The sequence below is a fragment of the Nelumbo lutea genome, chromosome 3, assembly GCF_056320005.1.
Source record: "Nelumbo lutea isolate HS-2025 chromosome 3, American lotus-T2T, whole genome shotgun sequence".
Lineage (NCBI taxonomy): Eukaryota > Viridiplantae > Streptophyta > Magnoliopsida > Proteales > Nelumbonaceae > Nelumbo > Nelumbo lutea.
Genome location: NC_142686.1, coordinates 103,689,131 through 103,705,093, shown reverse-complemented (window position 1 = coordinate 103,705,093; position 15,963 = coordinate 103,689,131). Strand labels below are relative to the sequence as shown.

The following is a 15,963-nucleotide window of genomic DNA, read 5'->3' as shown; positions in this document are numbered from 1 at the left end:
CAATCACCATATACTTGGCTAAGTATAGACAATTGGCACCCTGCCTACCATTTCTTGCATCTAAAAATAATCTGTGAATATGCATTTGACAGAATCCTCTATTCCACCTTGTCAACAAAAGTCCAATTCCCTTCGATGAATAATCAATTTATAATACATGCAATGAATTTATTAATTAAATATTTATCACCTTATAACATACTTAAGATATGATTGGTTTGGTTATGGAACCAAATAGATGAGTCCCCAATATTTTTCTGAAAATCTCTCTTCTTTTAAAAGTAATGCGGTGAGATTATTAGATAACCGTGAAAAGAGGGGCAATCTATTAGATACAAAGTCATACATGAAGAAACAAAGAGTATAGGTATATGGGTATACATGGAAACTAAGTCCTTCATGGAAAAATAGAAAGAATAAAGAATGATCTTCGCCACTGATTACTAAAACAATCAGCTTTCAGCTCATCAAAATCATTTAGAATATGGTGCACCAAATGAGCTACCTCTCCATCTTGTTGGTCAATGGTTTAGAGTCGCGCTCACATGCCCGCACAAACAAAAAAAAAAAAAAACAATGTGAAGGCCCATTCTTATTTTTGAGACCTGCAGTTGAATCCAAGTCTAAGCATTTGGCATTTGGCATTTGGCACTGAACCCCACGACAGAAGTTCATCATGCCAATATGATTAACCACCAGTGAGTTTTTTATTTTGTCCATCCAATCACATAAACCAGTTTCTTCCCCAACAATATGCAAACTGTTTTTATAACTTTCCTACAAAAATATCACTCTGCTTTAGCAGCACCAGAAAGTTAAATAGTCTGATGAACGCATGTTTGGCATTTATATCAAAATCAAAATGGAAAGGTCGCATTCATTTCTAGAATTATGTGATTATGAATAGACAGAGCATTAAGGATCACATATAATTGGTCAGAAAGACTGCAAAAATATCAAGATCCAAAGTAAAACATGCACTTTTTTGGACTTCCATAAAAGTCATTTAAACACCATGCAGAAGTCTGTCATGTGGATTTTCAAGATTTCAAAGTAGGCATAAACTGGAAGCTCAAAGGCAGCAAGAAATTCGTTATCTCACCATTAAGCACTTGGTAATGCATATATATGTAAGAGAGAGAGAGAGAATTTTAAAAAAAGAAAATACAAACTAATGAAACCATGCATTTCATAAAGTTTATAACCTTGAGAAGCTTGGTAGTAGAAAAAGATTGGTAAGAAATGGGCTAATAAGATTTTACAGTTCATAAATGCCCCACATCCAACATGGTAAAGTTGGAAACATCACTTTCTGTAGTGAGAAAGATCATCCAAAAAACCTAAGGGTGAGAAGCAGGGGTAAAAAATAGAAAATATAGCCCATCTGTTGATTAACAATTCCCTTTCATGTGCTTGCCGGAGCATCACTTCCTCCAGCAGTCTTGCGGTTCAAATATCGTATGACAGCATCTTCAACCCTATAAAAGTTTCCAAAAGAAAAATCAGTTATAAAATGCAAATGTGAGAGGGTAAAGGGGTCGACGACTTTGATCTACCATTCTATTAGCTATTGAAGCATATGCATGCACATAGAGGGCTTCCTTAAAATTGAAATTTGAAAATCTTAAATACAAAAACAGCACTAATGAAATCACCATATGCATGCACACTGCTTGCATAATGGCCAGTAAAAACACCAACCCGGAAACAGAGATATGTGCCCCCCCCCCAACCCCCCACACACACAAAGAGGAAACGAGATGCAACTAATGAAAATAAGGATAAGAAATAAACCAATAAAGGAGCTTACCATGGTTGATTGTAGAAGTCCGAACGCCGCTCTTTTTCAGCATTACGACTAGCTTCCCCTGCAACAAGCTTCAGGTCCCTGCTTTGAGAAGCAATCAAAGCATTGATAAACTCCACAGGTGATTGACTGAAGCCAAGAAAGAATGCTCTCCTCCTACGATGCTCGTGAATCTTCTTTATGGCAGCACAAATTGCTTCATCACACGCATCAATCTCTTTGTGCTTCTCTGTGTTGGCCAAGAAAGCTGACATTTCCTTCTGTATTGGAAAAGGAACATCAACTAATACATCATAGCAAGCATTTCCAGCTGGGCTGTTCCCAGAAAGCTTGATCTTATGCTCCAAATGTATAGGCTGAGGCAGAGATAAATGCTGTGATATCTTCTGTGAAACCATTGCAAATTTCATCTTCTCTTCCCCAAATACTTTGCGGAGAGGTGGATCGCAAGCAAAGAAAGAAGGATCGTTTGGATTCTGCAGCTTCCTAGCCTTAACATAATGCCATATTGCAGCTATAATCCTTGGACGGGTATCAACCTCAATACCAAGAAGTTCCATTAAAGCCGGTGAGAGCTTAAATTTCTCGGGCATGTAATTCATCTCTAGTCGTATATTCACTGTAAATTCCTTATCCCCTCTCCTTTTTACTTCAAAGCCCTCATGAGGTGCAGGCGATCGAGAACTTTCCCATACAATGGTAGAGTTGTTAGGATAAAGACTGGGGTCCAAGTTGATAGTAATTCTCTTGAAAAAAGAAGAGAACTTTGGGTATGATGAACTTGATTTCTGGATTACACCGGTAGGGTCTGGATCCACTCCATCTTCCAAGATCCTCCCGATTATCTTAAGTGACCAAGAAGGGGGCTCTGAATTCTGCTTCTCCGGGATAGTTCGGGTCTGATTAGAAAAAGTGTTGAAGATATAAACTCGAAGAGTCTTCTGAATGCAAGGAGGGTTCTTAAGGGATTCCTGGATGTCAATCTTCTTTCTTGCAAGAGCAGCATCAACCCGTGCCTCAAACTCAAGAAGCTGGGTATACAGGGCAGACTCGGGCAAAAGGGCGGCAACTCTGTCCGGTAGCTGCTTGTCTGGAAGTTTCCTCTTCTTTCTACGAGCAGCAGGGGTTAGCTCCATGGTTTTAAATGGCGAGGCCGTGCTGGGAGTGGCAGGAGCCGGAGGCCGTGCCGGAGGTTTCTGGACAACCCGCTTGGCAGTCGCCGTGCCGGGTGTTGAAAGGGAGGGAGACGATGCACCTACAAGCCCAACCCCAGGGGATTGTGTCTGGGTAAGAGACTGTGATTGAGCTTGAAGCTGAGCCTGAAATTGGGCATGAGCTGCCTGAGCTTGAGCTTGAGCACGAGCTTGGGCTTGGGCTTGAGCCTGGGCCAAAGCTTGTGCTTGGGACTGAAGAGGTGACTGGAATTGAAAGTGTGAGACAGGTTGTGTGTGAGATTGTGACTGAGGATGTAGATGGGAAGGGTGGTTCAACGGCATAGATGGAGATACCATCCCGGCACTACCAAAAGGGGACTGAGCCCCAACACTCTTCGCTGGGCTATTGCTGTTCGCGGACATTGTTGTCTTACAGGCCAGCCTCTTCGATCTTTCGAGTAGGCATGGCAAGGGCAAAACCCTAGAGCTGCAAAACCTTGAAATATTTTACAGAGAGAAACCGTCGAATATAACCCTCGAGCCTCCCAAAACCCTAATTCCTCGGTCGTGTATAATTATCCACGGATCATTACAGATATCCCAAATGAAACGAGACCTTAAAACAAAAAAAAATCAAGGAGAAAAGATATTGAAGTCAACTGCTCTCCTTTCGATCGATCCTGGGAACCATTGTTAGATATGAAACGAGAAGAGGAGAGAAGACAAAGGACATTTACCGAAAACATGAGGGACGATTTCGTTGTTGCCTCCCGAGTCCCGGCGATTGAGCGAAAGGCTTCAACCGAGAACCGCCTACGCGTCGATCTTCACGCAAATAACAGCATATTTGCCTGGAAATTGGGCAAAACAACCATCAAAATGCCTTTGATGATGATTAGAGCTGTTCATGGGCCGGGCCGGGCCGGGCTTTCACTCTCTATTAACAGATTTTTCTAACGCCCAATCCCGAGCCCGGCCCTCGTAAAAAGTTCGAAGCCCGGGCCTGGGCCCGAGCCCGATATTTAGCCCATATTATTACTACTGCTGAAGTGGCTGAATAGAGAGAGAGTGAGAGAGAAATTATAAAGAATAAAATAAAAAAATGTATATATTAAATTATAAATATATATTTCAATGAATATTATATTATTTATATATTTTATATAATATATAAAATATATATTATGTATTTTATAAAATATATAATGCTGAGTCAGGCTAGGCCGGGCTCGGGTCGGGCTTCTTTGACAAATCCCAAGCCCGACCCGTAACACAGTCGGACTTACTGTGTTAGGCCCGAGGTCAGGCCCGCGGGCCTAATTACATGACCAAGCCCGATCGGGGTGCGGGCCGGGCCGATCCAGACCATCAGGCTACCCGACCCATGAACATGTCTAATGTTGATGTGTAGTATAGTAGTTTTTCTGTAGTGTTTGGATTAGAGAAATAGAGTGGGGGAATTGGGCAATCCGACCTGACAGACTGATACAAAATCGACACATTTATGGTTGTGTTTGGTACCATAGGCGTACCAAATTAATTATAATTATAATTACTAATAAAAAGTAAAAAAAATTATTGAAAGTAATAAAATAAATCATTTGTATTCCATATAGATATTATAAAAATTAATTAAAATAATAAAACTAATAATGGCTCAATTAAAAACAATGTTTTGAAAAGTTAAAGACGAAAGTAAGGCGATTGGGTCTCGAAGAGGAGACCGGATCTACTCCTCACACTTGGCGCCTCACAGATGCCTCACACACATCCTATCATCTTATCATGCATTTGGAACATCTCCCGTACTTATTAATTATTATTCAGAGAAAATATTCCCAATATAGGGTGAACGTACATGTGAGACGCCCGGTTGTGAGAAAGAGATCCCGTCACCTCGAAGAGGTGAGTAATTGAAGTTTCATAAACAACAAAAACAATAAAGCAAACAATTAAGTTTCATATAATTATTTATGGCTTAGCTTGTATATTAATGGTCGAATCACCAATGACCAATAATTTATCAAATCTTATCAGCATTGTTTTCCTAAAATCTAAGCACTCTAAAAACAATACTCTAATTATAAACTGATTAGTAACTAATATGTAAGAATATTTATTTAATAATATTTCACAATACAAAATTTAAACTATTAGAAGTTAAAAAAAATAAGAGATCAAATGAATGCACCTTAACAAGCACACAAACAAAGTTCGAGGTATTATTTAGGAATTTTCCCAATTTCAAAATTACCCATAAAAATCTTGACATGGGATTTTAAGTCAATGGCTTCGACCACTTTTTCTTTTGAAGTGTCTGCATTACACCGCTAAACATCAAGAGGCTAAAGGCTAGGGCTGTAACTGGATTGGATACAACAAAATCCAACTTCAATACGATTAAGGAAAGCATGCATCTAAATTCAATTTGAAATTCAACCGGATTTAAAGACCTCGGATTCGAATTCAATCCTAACGGAAGATTTGATCCAACACCACTTTAGTTTTTCTAAGTACAAAAAAAAAAGTTAAACTTGTTAACTTTTATACATAATAAGTTAATGTAAATATACATATTGAATTCATTATATAGATTCGTATATGATGTAGCGCACTCCGGTCACTCCTAGCTTGCAGGGGCTTCGCTCCTAGCTAGCAACAAATAGCACCTAAGAGGGAGAAGAAAGTGAAGGATTCCCGGGGAGCTCGCCCGATAGAAATACTCTGATGCTTAAGTTAGAATTCTAAGAGAGCTATAGAAAATGTAGAGAGAGCTAAGAGTGCAGATAGCGCAAGATCAATTCAATTCAAGTTACCTCTACCCCTTGGAAATCAGGGCCTTTAAATACTAATATCCTGTCAAGTCGAGCATAACCGCCTCTGGCCCTCTATCGCAGCCGTTATTTGCCATGGCTGCGCAGGTATCCGCTGTAGGGTACTACCCAATCAGATGAGAGACACGACCTGGAAATGACAGACACGCCGCCACCTGTCGAGAGACGTGGGTGCAGTCTGTTGGGCTGGCAAGGACTGTGCCGTTAGTCAGGAGACATGGTGCAGTCTGACGGGTACGGTCCTGCCAGATAAGAAGCTTCCTGAAAACGCCACGTCGCTCAATAGCGAGCTGCCTTGTAGCAAGCTTCTGGAAGTGTCCCGAGGTGATTCCGCCTGAGGTTGCCTTTGAGGCGGTCCTCTTGCCTAAGGATTGGAGCGAGCTGATTGTCCGAGCTAGTGAATTGGGATAGACTTAGCTTAGAGTGTTCCCATTCAGCATATCGGGGTCCTTGAGCTCGCGCTGTAGCGAGCTTGTTTCGTGGCGAGCTGTCATGTAGCGAGTTGACCTACAAGGGCTTTAGCGAGCTCGTTACACCAAGTTGTAGCCAAGCTGTCACGCTGAGTTGTCACTTATGTCGAGTCATGTCCACGTGTTGCCTGCTTAGGAGGTCGGGTCAAATCACCCTCCATCAATTTCCCCCCACTCCTCGAGCTAAGGGTCCTGCTCTAGTGCGGAGAGTTCATGGAGTGTGACGGGTGGATTTGACCCGAAATTCAAACTGGATTGACTGATCGCATTAAATACACACGCGGATGTCAGGCGATTTCTGGACTTTTCAGGCGCCAAAAAGCACACCAAAACGGCTTTCGGTTTCGGAAGATGTGCAGCCATCATTACCTTAATCCTAGAAGACGTGAGCTAGTCATATTTCAGTCTCAGAAGACGTGCGGTTAGTTTGATTAAGAACCGCCAGATTCGCCTTAATCTGAGCCATCGGTTTGTGGGCACAATGGCTATAAATAGGAGGGCCCCAGGCCTCATTTCTTTTACGCCAACTTGCCTTGATTTCGGATTTGAGGTCGCACCTTTGTCTAGTTGCTCGAGCTCTTCTCCTGTTCACATCGTCCTTCCGGTTCAGCTTTTTCCTGGTGAGTCCTCTTGTTTATCAACAATGTCTTTTCTCGGGGTGGTCATCAGGGTGATGTCCCTTCGAGCTCGGGGGGAGTCTGGGGTTTCCCCGAGGGTAGGCTCCGAAGGCTCGGGAGGCCTCTGGTGATACGGCTTCCACTTCCCAAGGTAGGGAGCCTGACAGCTTTGGTCCTTCCTCCATGTTGATGGAGAGACTCAGGACCTTAATCCTTCAGTTTCACCTTCCCAGGAATCTCATCTACAATCTCCCATCCGGCGACTATCCCTGGGAACACGATCACGACGAGATCGTGATCTTCCAAGAACAACCCATTGCTGGCCTCCGTCTCCCTCTACATCCTTTGATAGTGGAGGTTTTAAACCACTTTAATGTCACTATAGACCAGTTTCACCCCAACTCAATCCGAAATGTGGTTGGGACAATTTCTTTGTTTTCTGAGTATTGTCTTCCTCTCGACCTCACCACCTTCTCCTCCACTCTGTCTATCAATAATGCCTCCCTTGAAGCGCCTCCAAAAAGGCATTCTTATTATTTCTCCCCTCGTCCCGGTTTCAAGCTCCTCCACGAGCTGCCGAACAGGATCCCGGCCTAGAAGCGGTATTAGTTTGTAGTACGCAACCCCGAGGGGTGGCCCTTCCCAACCCACTGGAGGGGCACCATTCACGATTCGGGTGTTGACTTGGATCCAAAGGTTCGGGAGACACTGCAATCGTAGGCAACAATCGGCTTCCTTTGCTCAGACTACTTGGCCGAGGACAAGCTCCCGCAGGCCGGCCTGAGCCTCGGTAGGTTGAATATAGGTCGCGCTCCTCTTTTTTTTTTTTTTTTGAGTTGGACTAGTGCCTTGTGATTTTTGGAAGCCAACATGTCTGGTGTGGATGCACGTCGCCTTCTATCGAGCAACCAGAAAAGCAGGGTGAAGAGGTCGTGCCCTCATCGCCCTGCTCGAGCGTCCACCTCTGGAGGCACTGAGTTCGAAGCTGTTGCGAATCCTGCCTTTGTTCCGCAACCAGAGGTTCCACCCATGCAGTTTGAGGGGGGTAGCCGCAGAAGGCGGCGAAGAAGAGGTTCCACCTCTGGATGAGGCTACTCCGGGCACACGACGTGACCCCATTGTCTTCCCGTGGTTCCCTACCGTGGGGAGGGACGAGAGCATCACCAATTTTCTTGTGGCCTCGCAGAGGAGCCGGCAGGCGGTCTCTAATGATGAGGTCGCGAGCTGGTCTGGGAAGCACCCTCGGCAGCTTTTCCGGATGATTTCATCGTACTGCATGGTGGTAAATGCCTTTTTCTCTTTCTCCTCTCTCCCCTTTCTTTATTTTTATATTTTTTTGCTCACCTCGGCTTTATTATTGGCAGCTAAACTCCGTCGTCCACACCATGGCCTGTCAGACTGCTGTCCACTCCCAGGATGCTACTAACCAGAAGATCGAGGTGCAGAAGCTCCGACGCGAGCACGACCGGGCCCGGAGCGAGGTCTTCCAGGCTCAAAAGGGAAGCGAGGCCCAAGAGTTGCTCGTCAAGGACCAGGAGGCGCGGATCACCCGACTGTCTGAGGAGAGCGCTCGCTATAGGGAGGAGTCTTCAAGGGCGGCGACAGAGGGGGAGCTGCTTCGCTAGCAGGTCCAGAGCTTGGAGTCCACGCTCCATGGTCGAACCCAAAACTTCGACGCCATGGTGGAGGAAGAGTGGGCTAAGGCGGTGGAGGACTTCAAGGAGTCCCCGCAGTTCCAGGACCGCCAAGTCGAGTATGGCTCGAGGTCTTACCGTTCAGGGTTCAAGCTCTACCGGTGGCTGGTCCGGAAGAAGTTCTCCGGGCTCAACCTTGATGGCATAACAATGAAGGGGCTGGCCCCAGCGACAACAAATGCGGTGGAGGAGGAGGAGCCCGACTCTGTGGAGGATGACGAAGACATAGAGGCGGTGGAACCTGAGGTCGGTTGCTCTTATTTTTCTCTCTTGACTGGATTCTGGATGAACTCTCTCGGGTGTTTGAACCCGATTTTATGTATTATCCTTCTTCTTGATGAACTCTCTCGGGCTGTTAGGCCCAGTTTTTTCTTTATTGTTTTTTTTTTATAAAAACTAGTAATGGAATGTTTCTTTTCTTCTGCTAAGTGTTGTGTGCTCTTCACTTTTTTCCCGAAGTGACTTTATCACTCGAACTATTAGAGCTAAATACCCGAAGTGGGGTTTCTCGGTCATTGTCACCCTGAACTGAGGTTCAACTTGTGTACTGAGGCGAGCTACACATCAAAGGGTTCATACCCGAGCTGCTTGTGCCTTCGATACTAATACTTAGCCTATGCTGATGAGGTGACTAGGTTTTATTTGGTGCCGAGGTCCTCGTTAACTCGGCATTTTAGCCCTTAGGCTGGGGGAGTGACTTATAGTCCACTCCTAGAGTTCGCCCATGCCATAGAGGTGACTGGGTCTTATAGTGTCGAGGTCTTCGTTAGCTCGGTATTTTGGCCCTTAGGCTCTAGGAGCGTCTATAGTCCACCCCCATCTAGAGTTCGCCCATGCCATAGAGGCAACTGGGTTTTATAGTGTCGGGGTCTTCGTTAGCTCGGCATCTTAGCACTTAGGCTCTGGGAGCGACTTGTAGTCCACTCAGCTCGGTGTTTTTGGCCTTTAGGCTCGGAGAGCAACTTGTAGTCCACTCAACTCGGTGATCACGGATAATACTGCCTTAAGTTGACAATATTCCATGCTCGAGGCACTTGTTTCCCTTCCAGGGTCTCGAACTCATATGTTCCTTCCCCGAGCACTCGCTTTACTCGGTAAGGTACTTCCCAATTTGGCCTGAGCTTACCAACACCGGGCTCAGGCACTATAACTTTACGAAGAACCAGGTCTCCGACACGGAGGTTCCGCTTCTTGACCCTGACGTTATAGTACCGAGTCACTCTCTGCTGGTAGGCTGCGGTCCTAATATATGCGAGGTCCTGTACCTCGTCAAGTAGGTAGAGGTTGATGCATAGCTCGTCTTCATTTGCCTTGTCATCATACACCTCTAGACATAGCGTGGGAACCTCGATCTCGGGAACCGTTGGAGTAACTTTCGGAATTATCTTAGGAGGGCAGATCGGTATACCCGAACTAATATTCCCGAGCTGACACTCATACCTCAAACAGGATGAAGTACCGGTGTCGCAACCTGGTACCGAAGTACCCTTCGGGGTGGTCTTAACTCGAGGGAGTCTTAGCTCGGAGTATTAGAGTGTCACTTTGTAGCGAGCTAGTCACTTTGTAGTGAGCTAGTCACGCTGAGTTGTCACTTATGTCGAGTCATGTCCACGTGTCTCCTCATCCCAAGTTGACTTCGCTCTAACCGGGAGAGGTGTCGCGCTGGTTGAAGCTTCCTCACTGTGCTCAGGCTTGATCAACTCAGGGACTTCAGTGCTGAAGGTACATTCTACGAAAAAGTCAGCTAAGGCTTGGGCCTTGATAGCAGTTCGGGGCTCATACTGAATGTCGTACTCGGTGAGTTCGATGGCCCACTTCACCAATCTACAAGAGACCTCGAGCTTCAGCAAAAATTGCCTCAAAGGCTTGTAGGTGAGGGCAACGATGGTATGAGCTTGGAAGTAAGGTTGAAGTTTCTAAGTTGCAATGACTAGCGCGTATGGCAATTTTTCGATCTCTGGATACCGTGTTTCTGCGTCCTGCAACACCTTTCTAATATAGTAGATGTGTCGTTGAACCCGATCTACCTCTTTTATCAGTACCGAGCTGACTACCTCATCATTCACGGAGAGGTACAACTTCAAAATATCTCCCTCCTCGGGTCGGGTCAAAACCGGTATGCTGGCGAGGTATGTTTTGAGCTCGTCAAAAGTGAGCTGACACTCTTCGGTCCATTCAAAGTTTTTGCTTCTTTTTATTGCCTTGAAGAAAGGCAAGTAGCTATTTGCCGATTTAGACATGAAGTGGCTCAGAGCGGCTATGCGGCCGTTCAATCTCTGAACCTCCTTCAATTTTTGGGGCGGTCTCATATCTAGGATGACCTTGATTTTATCGGGGTTGGCCTTGATACCACATCGATTAACGATGTAACCCAGGAACTTACCCGAGGTGACACCGAAGACGCACTTATTAGGGTTTAATTTCATATTAAAATTGCGTAAAATTTTGAAAACAGAATGCAATTTTTTTATTAAATCACTTGAAAATTGAGATTTGACGACCATGCCGTCTACATAACACTCTACTTTTTTGCCGATCAACGGCTCACACAATCGGTTTATAAGTCTTTGGAATGTTGCCCCAGCATTTTTCAATCCGAAGGGCATGACCTTGTAATAGTACAGGCCTAGCTCGGTTATGAAGGTCATTTTTTCCTCATCGGCAGGGTCCATCCTGATATGGTTGTAGCCCGAATAAGCATCCAAGAAGCTCAGCAACTCGTGCCCTGAGGTCGTGTCCACCAAACGGTCGATTTTGGGAAGCGGGAAGCAGTCCTTTGGGAAAGCTCAATTCAGCTCAGTATAATCGACGCACATGCGCCACTTACCGTTGGCCTTCTTTACCAGAACGGGGTTAGCTACCTAGCTCGAGTAATGGACCTCCCTGATAAAATCGGTTGCAAGGAGTTTCCCGACCTCCTCGTCAACTATTCTCCAGCGCTCTGTGGCTAAGTTGCGTTTCTTCTGTCTAACGGGCCTAACTACAGGATCTGTGTTCAGTTTGTGAGTAATTATTCTAGGGTCTATGCCGGGCATCTCTGCCACGGACCATGCAAAAACTTCAAAGTTTTGAAGTAGGAAGCTTACCAGCTGAGATCGCCAAGGCTCCTCAATCGAAGTGCCGATCTAGAGAGTCTGGGTTGAATCCTCTGTTGAAGTAGGTACAGAGACCGTCTCTTCTATTGGTGAAGCTCGCTCCTCATGGTACTCAGTAAGTCGTTTCAACTCAAGGTCGTCTGCTGCCTTGGCTTTCCCCTTGAGGGTGGCGATGTAGCATTTGCGAGACTCGAGTTGGTCACCTCGCGCTACCCCAACTTCGAAATCCGTAGGGAACTTCATAGCCAAGTAATAGGTGGACACCTCTGCGCGTAGAGCGTGGGTGATAGGCCGACCTATTATGGCATTGTACGGGGAGGGAGTCACGACCACTAAGAAAGTGTGGCCGAATCTCACAATGCTAGACCAGGTACCGACCTCTACAGGTACTATAACTCTTCCTAGAGGCCTGACTTCCTCTCCGCTGAAACCTACTAAGGGAGTGTTTGCGGGCTTGATGTCGCTCTCCGGGAGCTGGAGCTTGTCAAACACATCCTTGAAGTGTATATCCGCCGAACTGCCGAAATCGACCAGGACGTGCTTCACCTCGAAATCGTTAATTCTTATTTTTACGACGAGTGCGTCATCGTGGGGATACTAGACTTTGCGCGCGTTATCTTCGGTGAAGAAAATAGGCTCTTCTAATCTCGGCCGCTTCGGAGGATTTTGTTCTTCTCTTTCTATTTCGCGAGCTAATGTCTTTGCCGCGGCTGAAGTGCAGCCCGCGACAATCGACCCGCCGGTGATCATCTGTATTACTCCTCGAACTGGCCTCTCTTCGGGCAATTGTCTCTGCGGCTGCTCATTTTGCCAATTGCTGGGCTCGGGAGTATCTCTACCTTGCTCCCCTTGCCGACTTGTTTGGCTTTTACTATCACTTAGTACAAAAATTTTGAGATATCCGCGACGGATGAGTTCTTCTATCTCATCGCATAGGTTCTTACAATTTTCGGTGCTATGACCGTGATTTCTGTGAAAATGGCAATACACATTTCTATTTCTTGTATTAGGGTCTCCTCTCATCTGAGGTGGCCACTTCACGTAAGCAGCGTCCTTGATCACCATGAGGATTTATGCTCGCTTCGCGTTCAAGGGCATGCAATTTGTTCTTTCAGCTGGAGGAGCTCGGAAAGGCTGGTCCGGTTTTTCCTCCTCGAACTGGCTCATCCTTCTTCCTCTTGTTGTCCCCGTTAGTTGAGATCTCACCTTCTCTTTTCCTCTTCTCTGGTGGGTTCTCGCTCTTCTGGTTCATCTCTTCCTCTGTTCCGATGAACTGGTCCGCGAGCTTGAGGAATTCAGTAACGTCTTTGGGCTTATTGGTGACCACGTGCCACTTGAATTCTTTGTGGGTGATGCCTCTTTTGACTGTCGTGAGCCTCACAGTGGGGTCTAGATCAGGAATTTGCAAGCATGCATCATTGAATCTCTTAAAGTAGCTCCGGATAGATTCTCCTTCCCTCTGGACTATGCCGAGAAGACTTTCTTGGGACCTCGGGCACCTCTTGCTAGTGATGAAGTGCGAGGTGAAGATCTGCATGAACTGCACCCAACTCTTGATTATCCCGGGCACGAGGTTTCTATACCATGTGCGAGCTACTCCCTTAAAAGTTGTGGAGAAAGCAACACACATGTAGGATTCATCTGCCCCAGTCAAGTGCATTTGTGATTGAAAGGAATCTACGTGGTCATTCGGATCGAATGACCATCATACTTGTCCAGGGGAGGTGCCTTGAAATCCTTTGGCATTGGGGTGGCCAGTAGTTCGGGAGATAGAGGAGATGGCACAGAAAGGAGCGGAGTGGTCTTCACGGTCCCCGAGCTCACCTCTTCCTTTCCCTTGGGTAGCTTAGGTAAAATTTGGGCTGCAGTTCGGTGAGCTCTGCGACGTCGCCTTTGCTGCTTCTTTATCGGCTCCGCATTAGTGCTATTGGCTTCTGTGTTGTCAAGCACAGTTCCTGCAGGGAGTGGCTCGGACTGCTGGCGGCGATTGTTGTGGATTGAGGGGTCATGTCAAGAGTCCGCAACCAAAACCCCAAACTGGTTTTCTGCGAGCGAGACCTCGAACTGCGAAGGCCGAGGTGATGCGGGTCTGGTAGGCTGAGTCTCCCGACCTATTCACGGGCTGCGAGGTGGGAGGAGTGACCTGTCTCTCCCTCCTGCTGCGAGACGAGACCTGACTCCCAAGAGGGTTCTGACGGCGAGGTTTAGCTTGTTTTGTGGCCGGACGCCGAGGTGGAACCGGCTGCTGGTTCTGAGGCAACGGTGGAAACTGCTACTAGTACTGATGCTGATAAACCTGTTGTAGTACTTGATGCTGATACAGTTGGAATTGTTGGACCTGCTGCATTTGAGCTTGCATAGCTCGTTGCAGTGTACCGGGTCTTCGAGTTGGTTTTGTCTGACCACCGGGGGAACAACAGATGGTTCGGCAAAGGTTCCACCTACCGTGGAGGGGAGGGGAGCGTTCAGTAGTGCCATGATTTGGGGCACGTTCAGTATACCCGAGCTGGTTTACCTGAACTAATATTCACGAGCTGACACTCATACCTCAAACAGGATCAAGTATCGGTGTTGCAACCTGGTACCGAAGTACCCTTAGCTCGAGGTGGTCTTAACTCGAGGGAGCCTTAGCTCAGAGTATTAGGGTGTCACTTTGTAGCGAACTGGTCTCATTGAATTATCACTTATATCGAATTATGTCCACATTTCTAATTATTATGAGGTCCGGCCAAATCACGCTCTATCACTAAATCAGTTAGTTAGTATTAGCCATAAAGACGATTTCACGAAAAGTACGACCTCACACGTACGACCTATATATTTTATCTACATATTCTATCTAGTATTCGCCTATATATTCTATCTATATATTCTATCATACGTACGGCCAAAACATTTCGTCACCTATAGTATTCGCCATAAAGACGATTTCACGAAAAGTACGACCTCACACGGAAGCGTAGGGTTCTGGAACCTTGAAAGTCAACGTAAAATGACGTCTAATATTTGATGCTAAAATGACGAACAGGTGATGGTATCAAACGGAAGCGTAGGTGATATCACCATATCCGGTTCCACTGGAAATATAAATTAGTTTTAAGTAGGACCCATTCTGTACGAGGAACCCTAAATAGAAGTAGAATGCCGCCCTATGTATAGTGTGAAATAACACACTATACATAGGGCGGCTTTCCCTATGTATACATCTAAAATTCAGTTCCCTGTACGGGATTCTAAGAAAGTTGAATACTCAGTTGATTCAACCATTACTACTTCTATTTATATTAATTAAATTATATATTTATATTTATATTAATTAATATTATATTATCCAAATTATCTAAAAATTATCTAAATCTATCTCTATTCTATTAATAAAATAAATATTTCATTTATATTCATTTTTTTTATGAAATTCTCAAATAAGGAGATTGGAAGGAATCCACCGGAATGATTTAAACGGAGTTCCCCGGAGAATGAACTCCGGGTTTGCTGGATGCGCGCGCTAGCTTTAGCAGTAGTTTTTCATCATCTCGTTGGCTTTAGTTAGCGCAACGGCTTTCGCGCGTCAGCGCTCATGGAGTTGCGCCGCTCTTCTGACTGATGAAAATAGGAATAACACTTGATATTATTAGAAATGCCCAGAAAATATCATATTCGTGAAGCAGAAACATAGATGCACTCCTGTGAATGTGGAAAATATACCGGATTAGTCAATTCGAATTATATTTATATTAGAATGTATGACACCAACGTCGTGTGGAAAGAGGCTTTGATCGCACAGTATTAGACCTATTCATGGGCCGGGTGGCCCGACGAACTGGCTCGGACCGGCCCGACCCTCGGACGGGCTTGAACATGTATATAAATACAGAAGAGAATGGTGTTAGAGAAGACGCTCGCTTATTGTCGAGACTGGCTACCTCGGTGCCGGTGGTTGGATCAAGTGAAGAAGGGAATAACCGCACAACGTGAGAACACTGGCGATGCATTTGACATCGCCAAAACAATTTTCCCGCACATACTCACGATAGTTGGACTTTACTTCGCCAAGTCGGAAACAATGCCGGGAAGGCTTATCTGGGTGTTGATGATTGCTCATTTCACTTGCTTATTTATACTGTGGGTACACAAGCACGACAACGGGGTTCCTGCTACAATAATAATTAGTATCGGGAAGGCTATAGCTTTGCTTTCTGTAGCGATCATCTTGATGGAGTTAATCTACAGCTGGTGTACAACACTCCAGATAGTTGTCTTTTGGATCTTCTTCGCTCTTCTGCTCTTGCTGT

The 15,963-nt window shown here is 45.5% G+C and overlaps 1 protein-coding gene across 2 annotated transcripts; it reads right to left on the bottom strand.

Annotated features, from left to right (window-relative positions):
• Positions 1–1,149: 1,149 nt before the first annotated feature.
• Positions 1,150–3,885, bottom strand: LOC148867306 (SWI/SNF complex component SNF12 homolog). Of its 2 annotated transcripts, XM_088980130.1 has the most exons (3): positions 3,699–3,882; positions 1,811–3,577; positions 1,150–1,478 (listed from the first exon to the last, which is right to left on the bottom strand). In XM_088980130.1, exons 2-3 carry the CDS (start codon positions 3,382–3,384, stop codon positions 1,406–1,408), a joined length of 1,647 nt encoding a protein of 548 aa, XP_088836256.1. In that variant the 5' UTR covers positions 3,385–3,577; positions 3,699–3,882; the 3' UTR covers positions 1,150–1,405. The 2 variants fall into 2 exon arrangements, with proteins under 2 accessions (XP_088836256.1, XP_088836255.1); XM_088980129.1 differs by having other exon boundaries at positions 1,811–3,885.
• Positions 3,886–15,963: the final 12,078 nt, after the last annotated feature.

Excerpts from the sequence above, each read along its gene's own strand:
- LOC148867306 (XM_088980129.1), bottom strand. The coding sequence starts at position 3,384 with ATGTCCGCGAACAGCAATAGCCCAGCGAAGAGTGTTGGGGCTCAGTCC. Across the intron at positions 1,479-1,810 it reads GACTTCTACAATCAACCATG|GGTTGAAGATGCTGTCATAC; the intron begins GTAAGCTCCTTT and ends AAACTTTTATAG.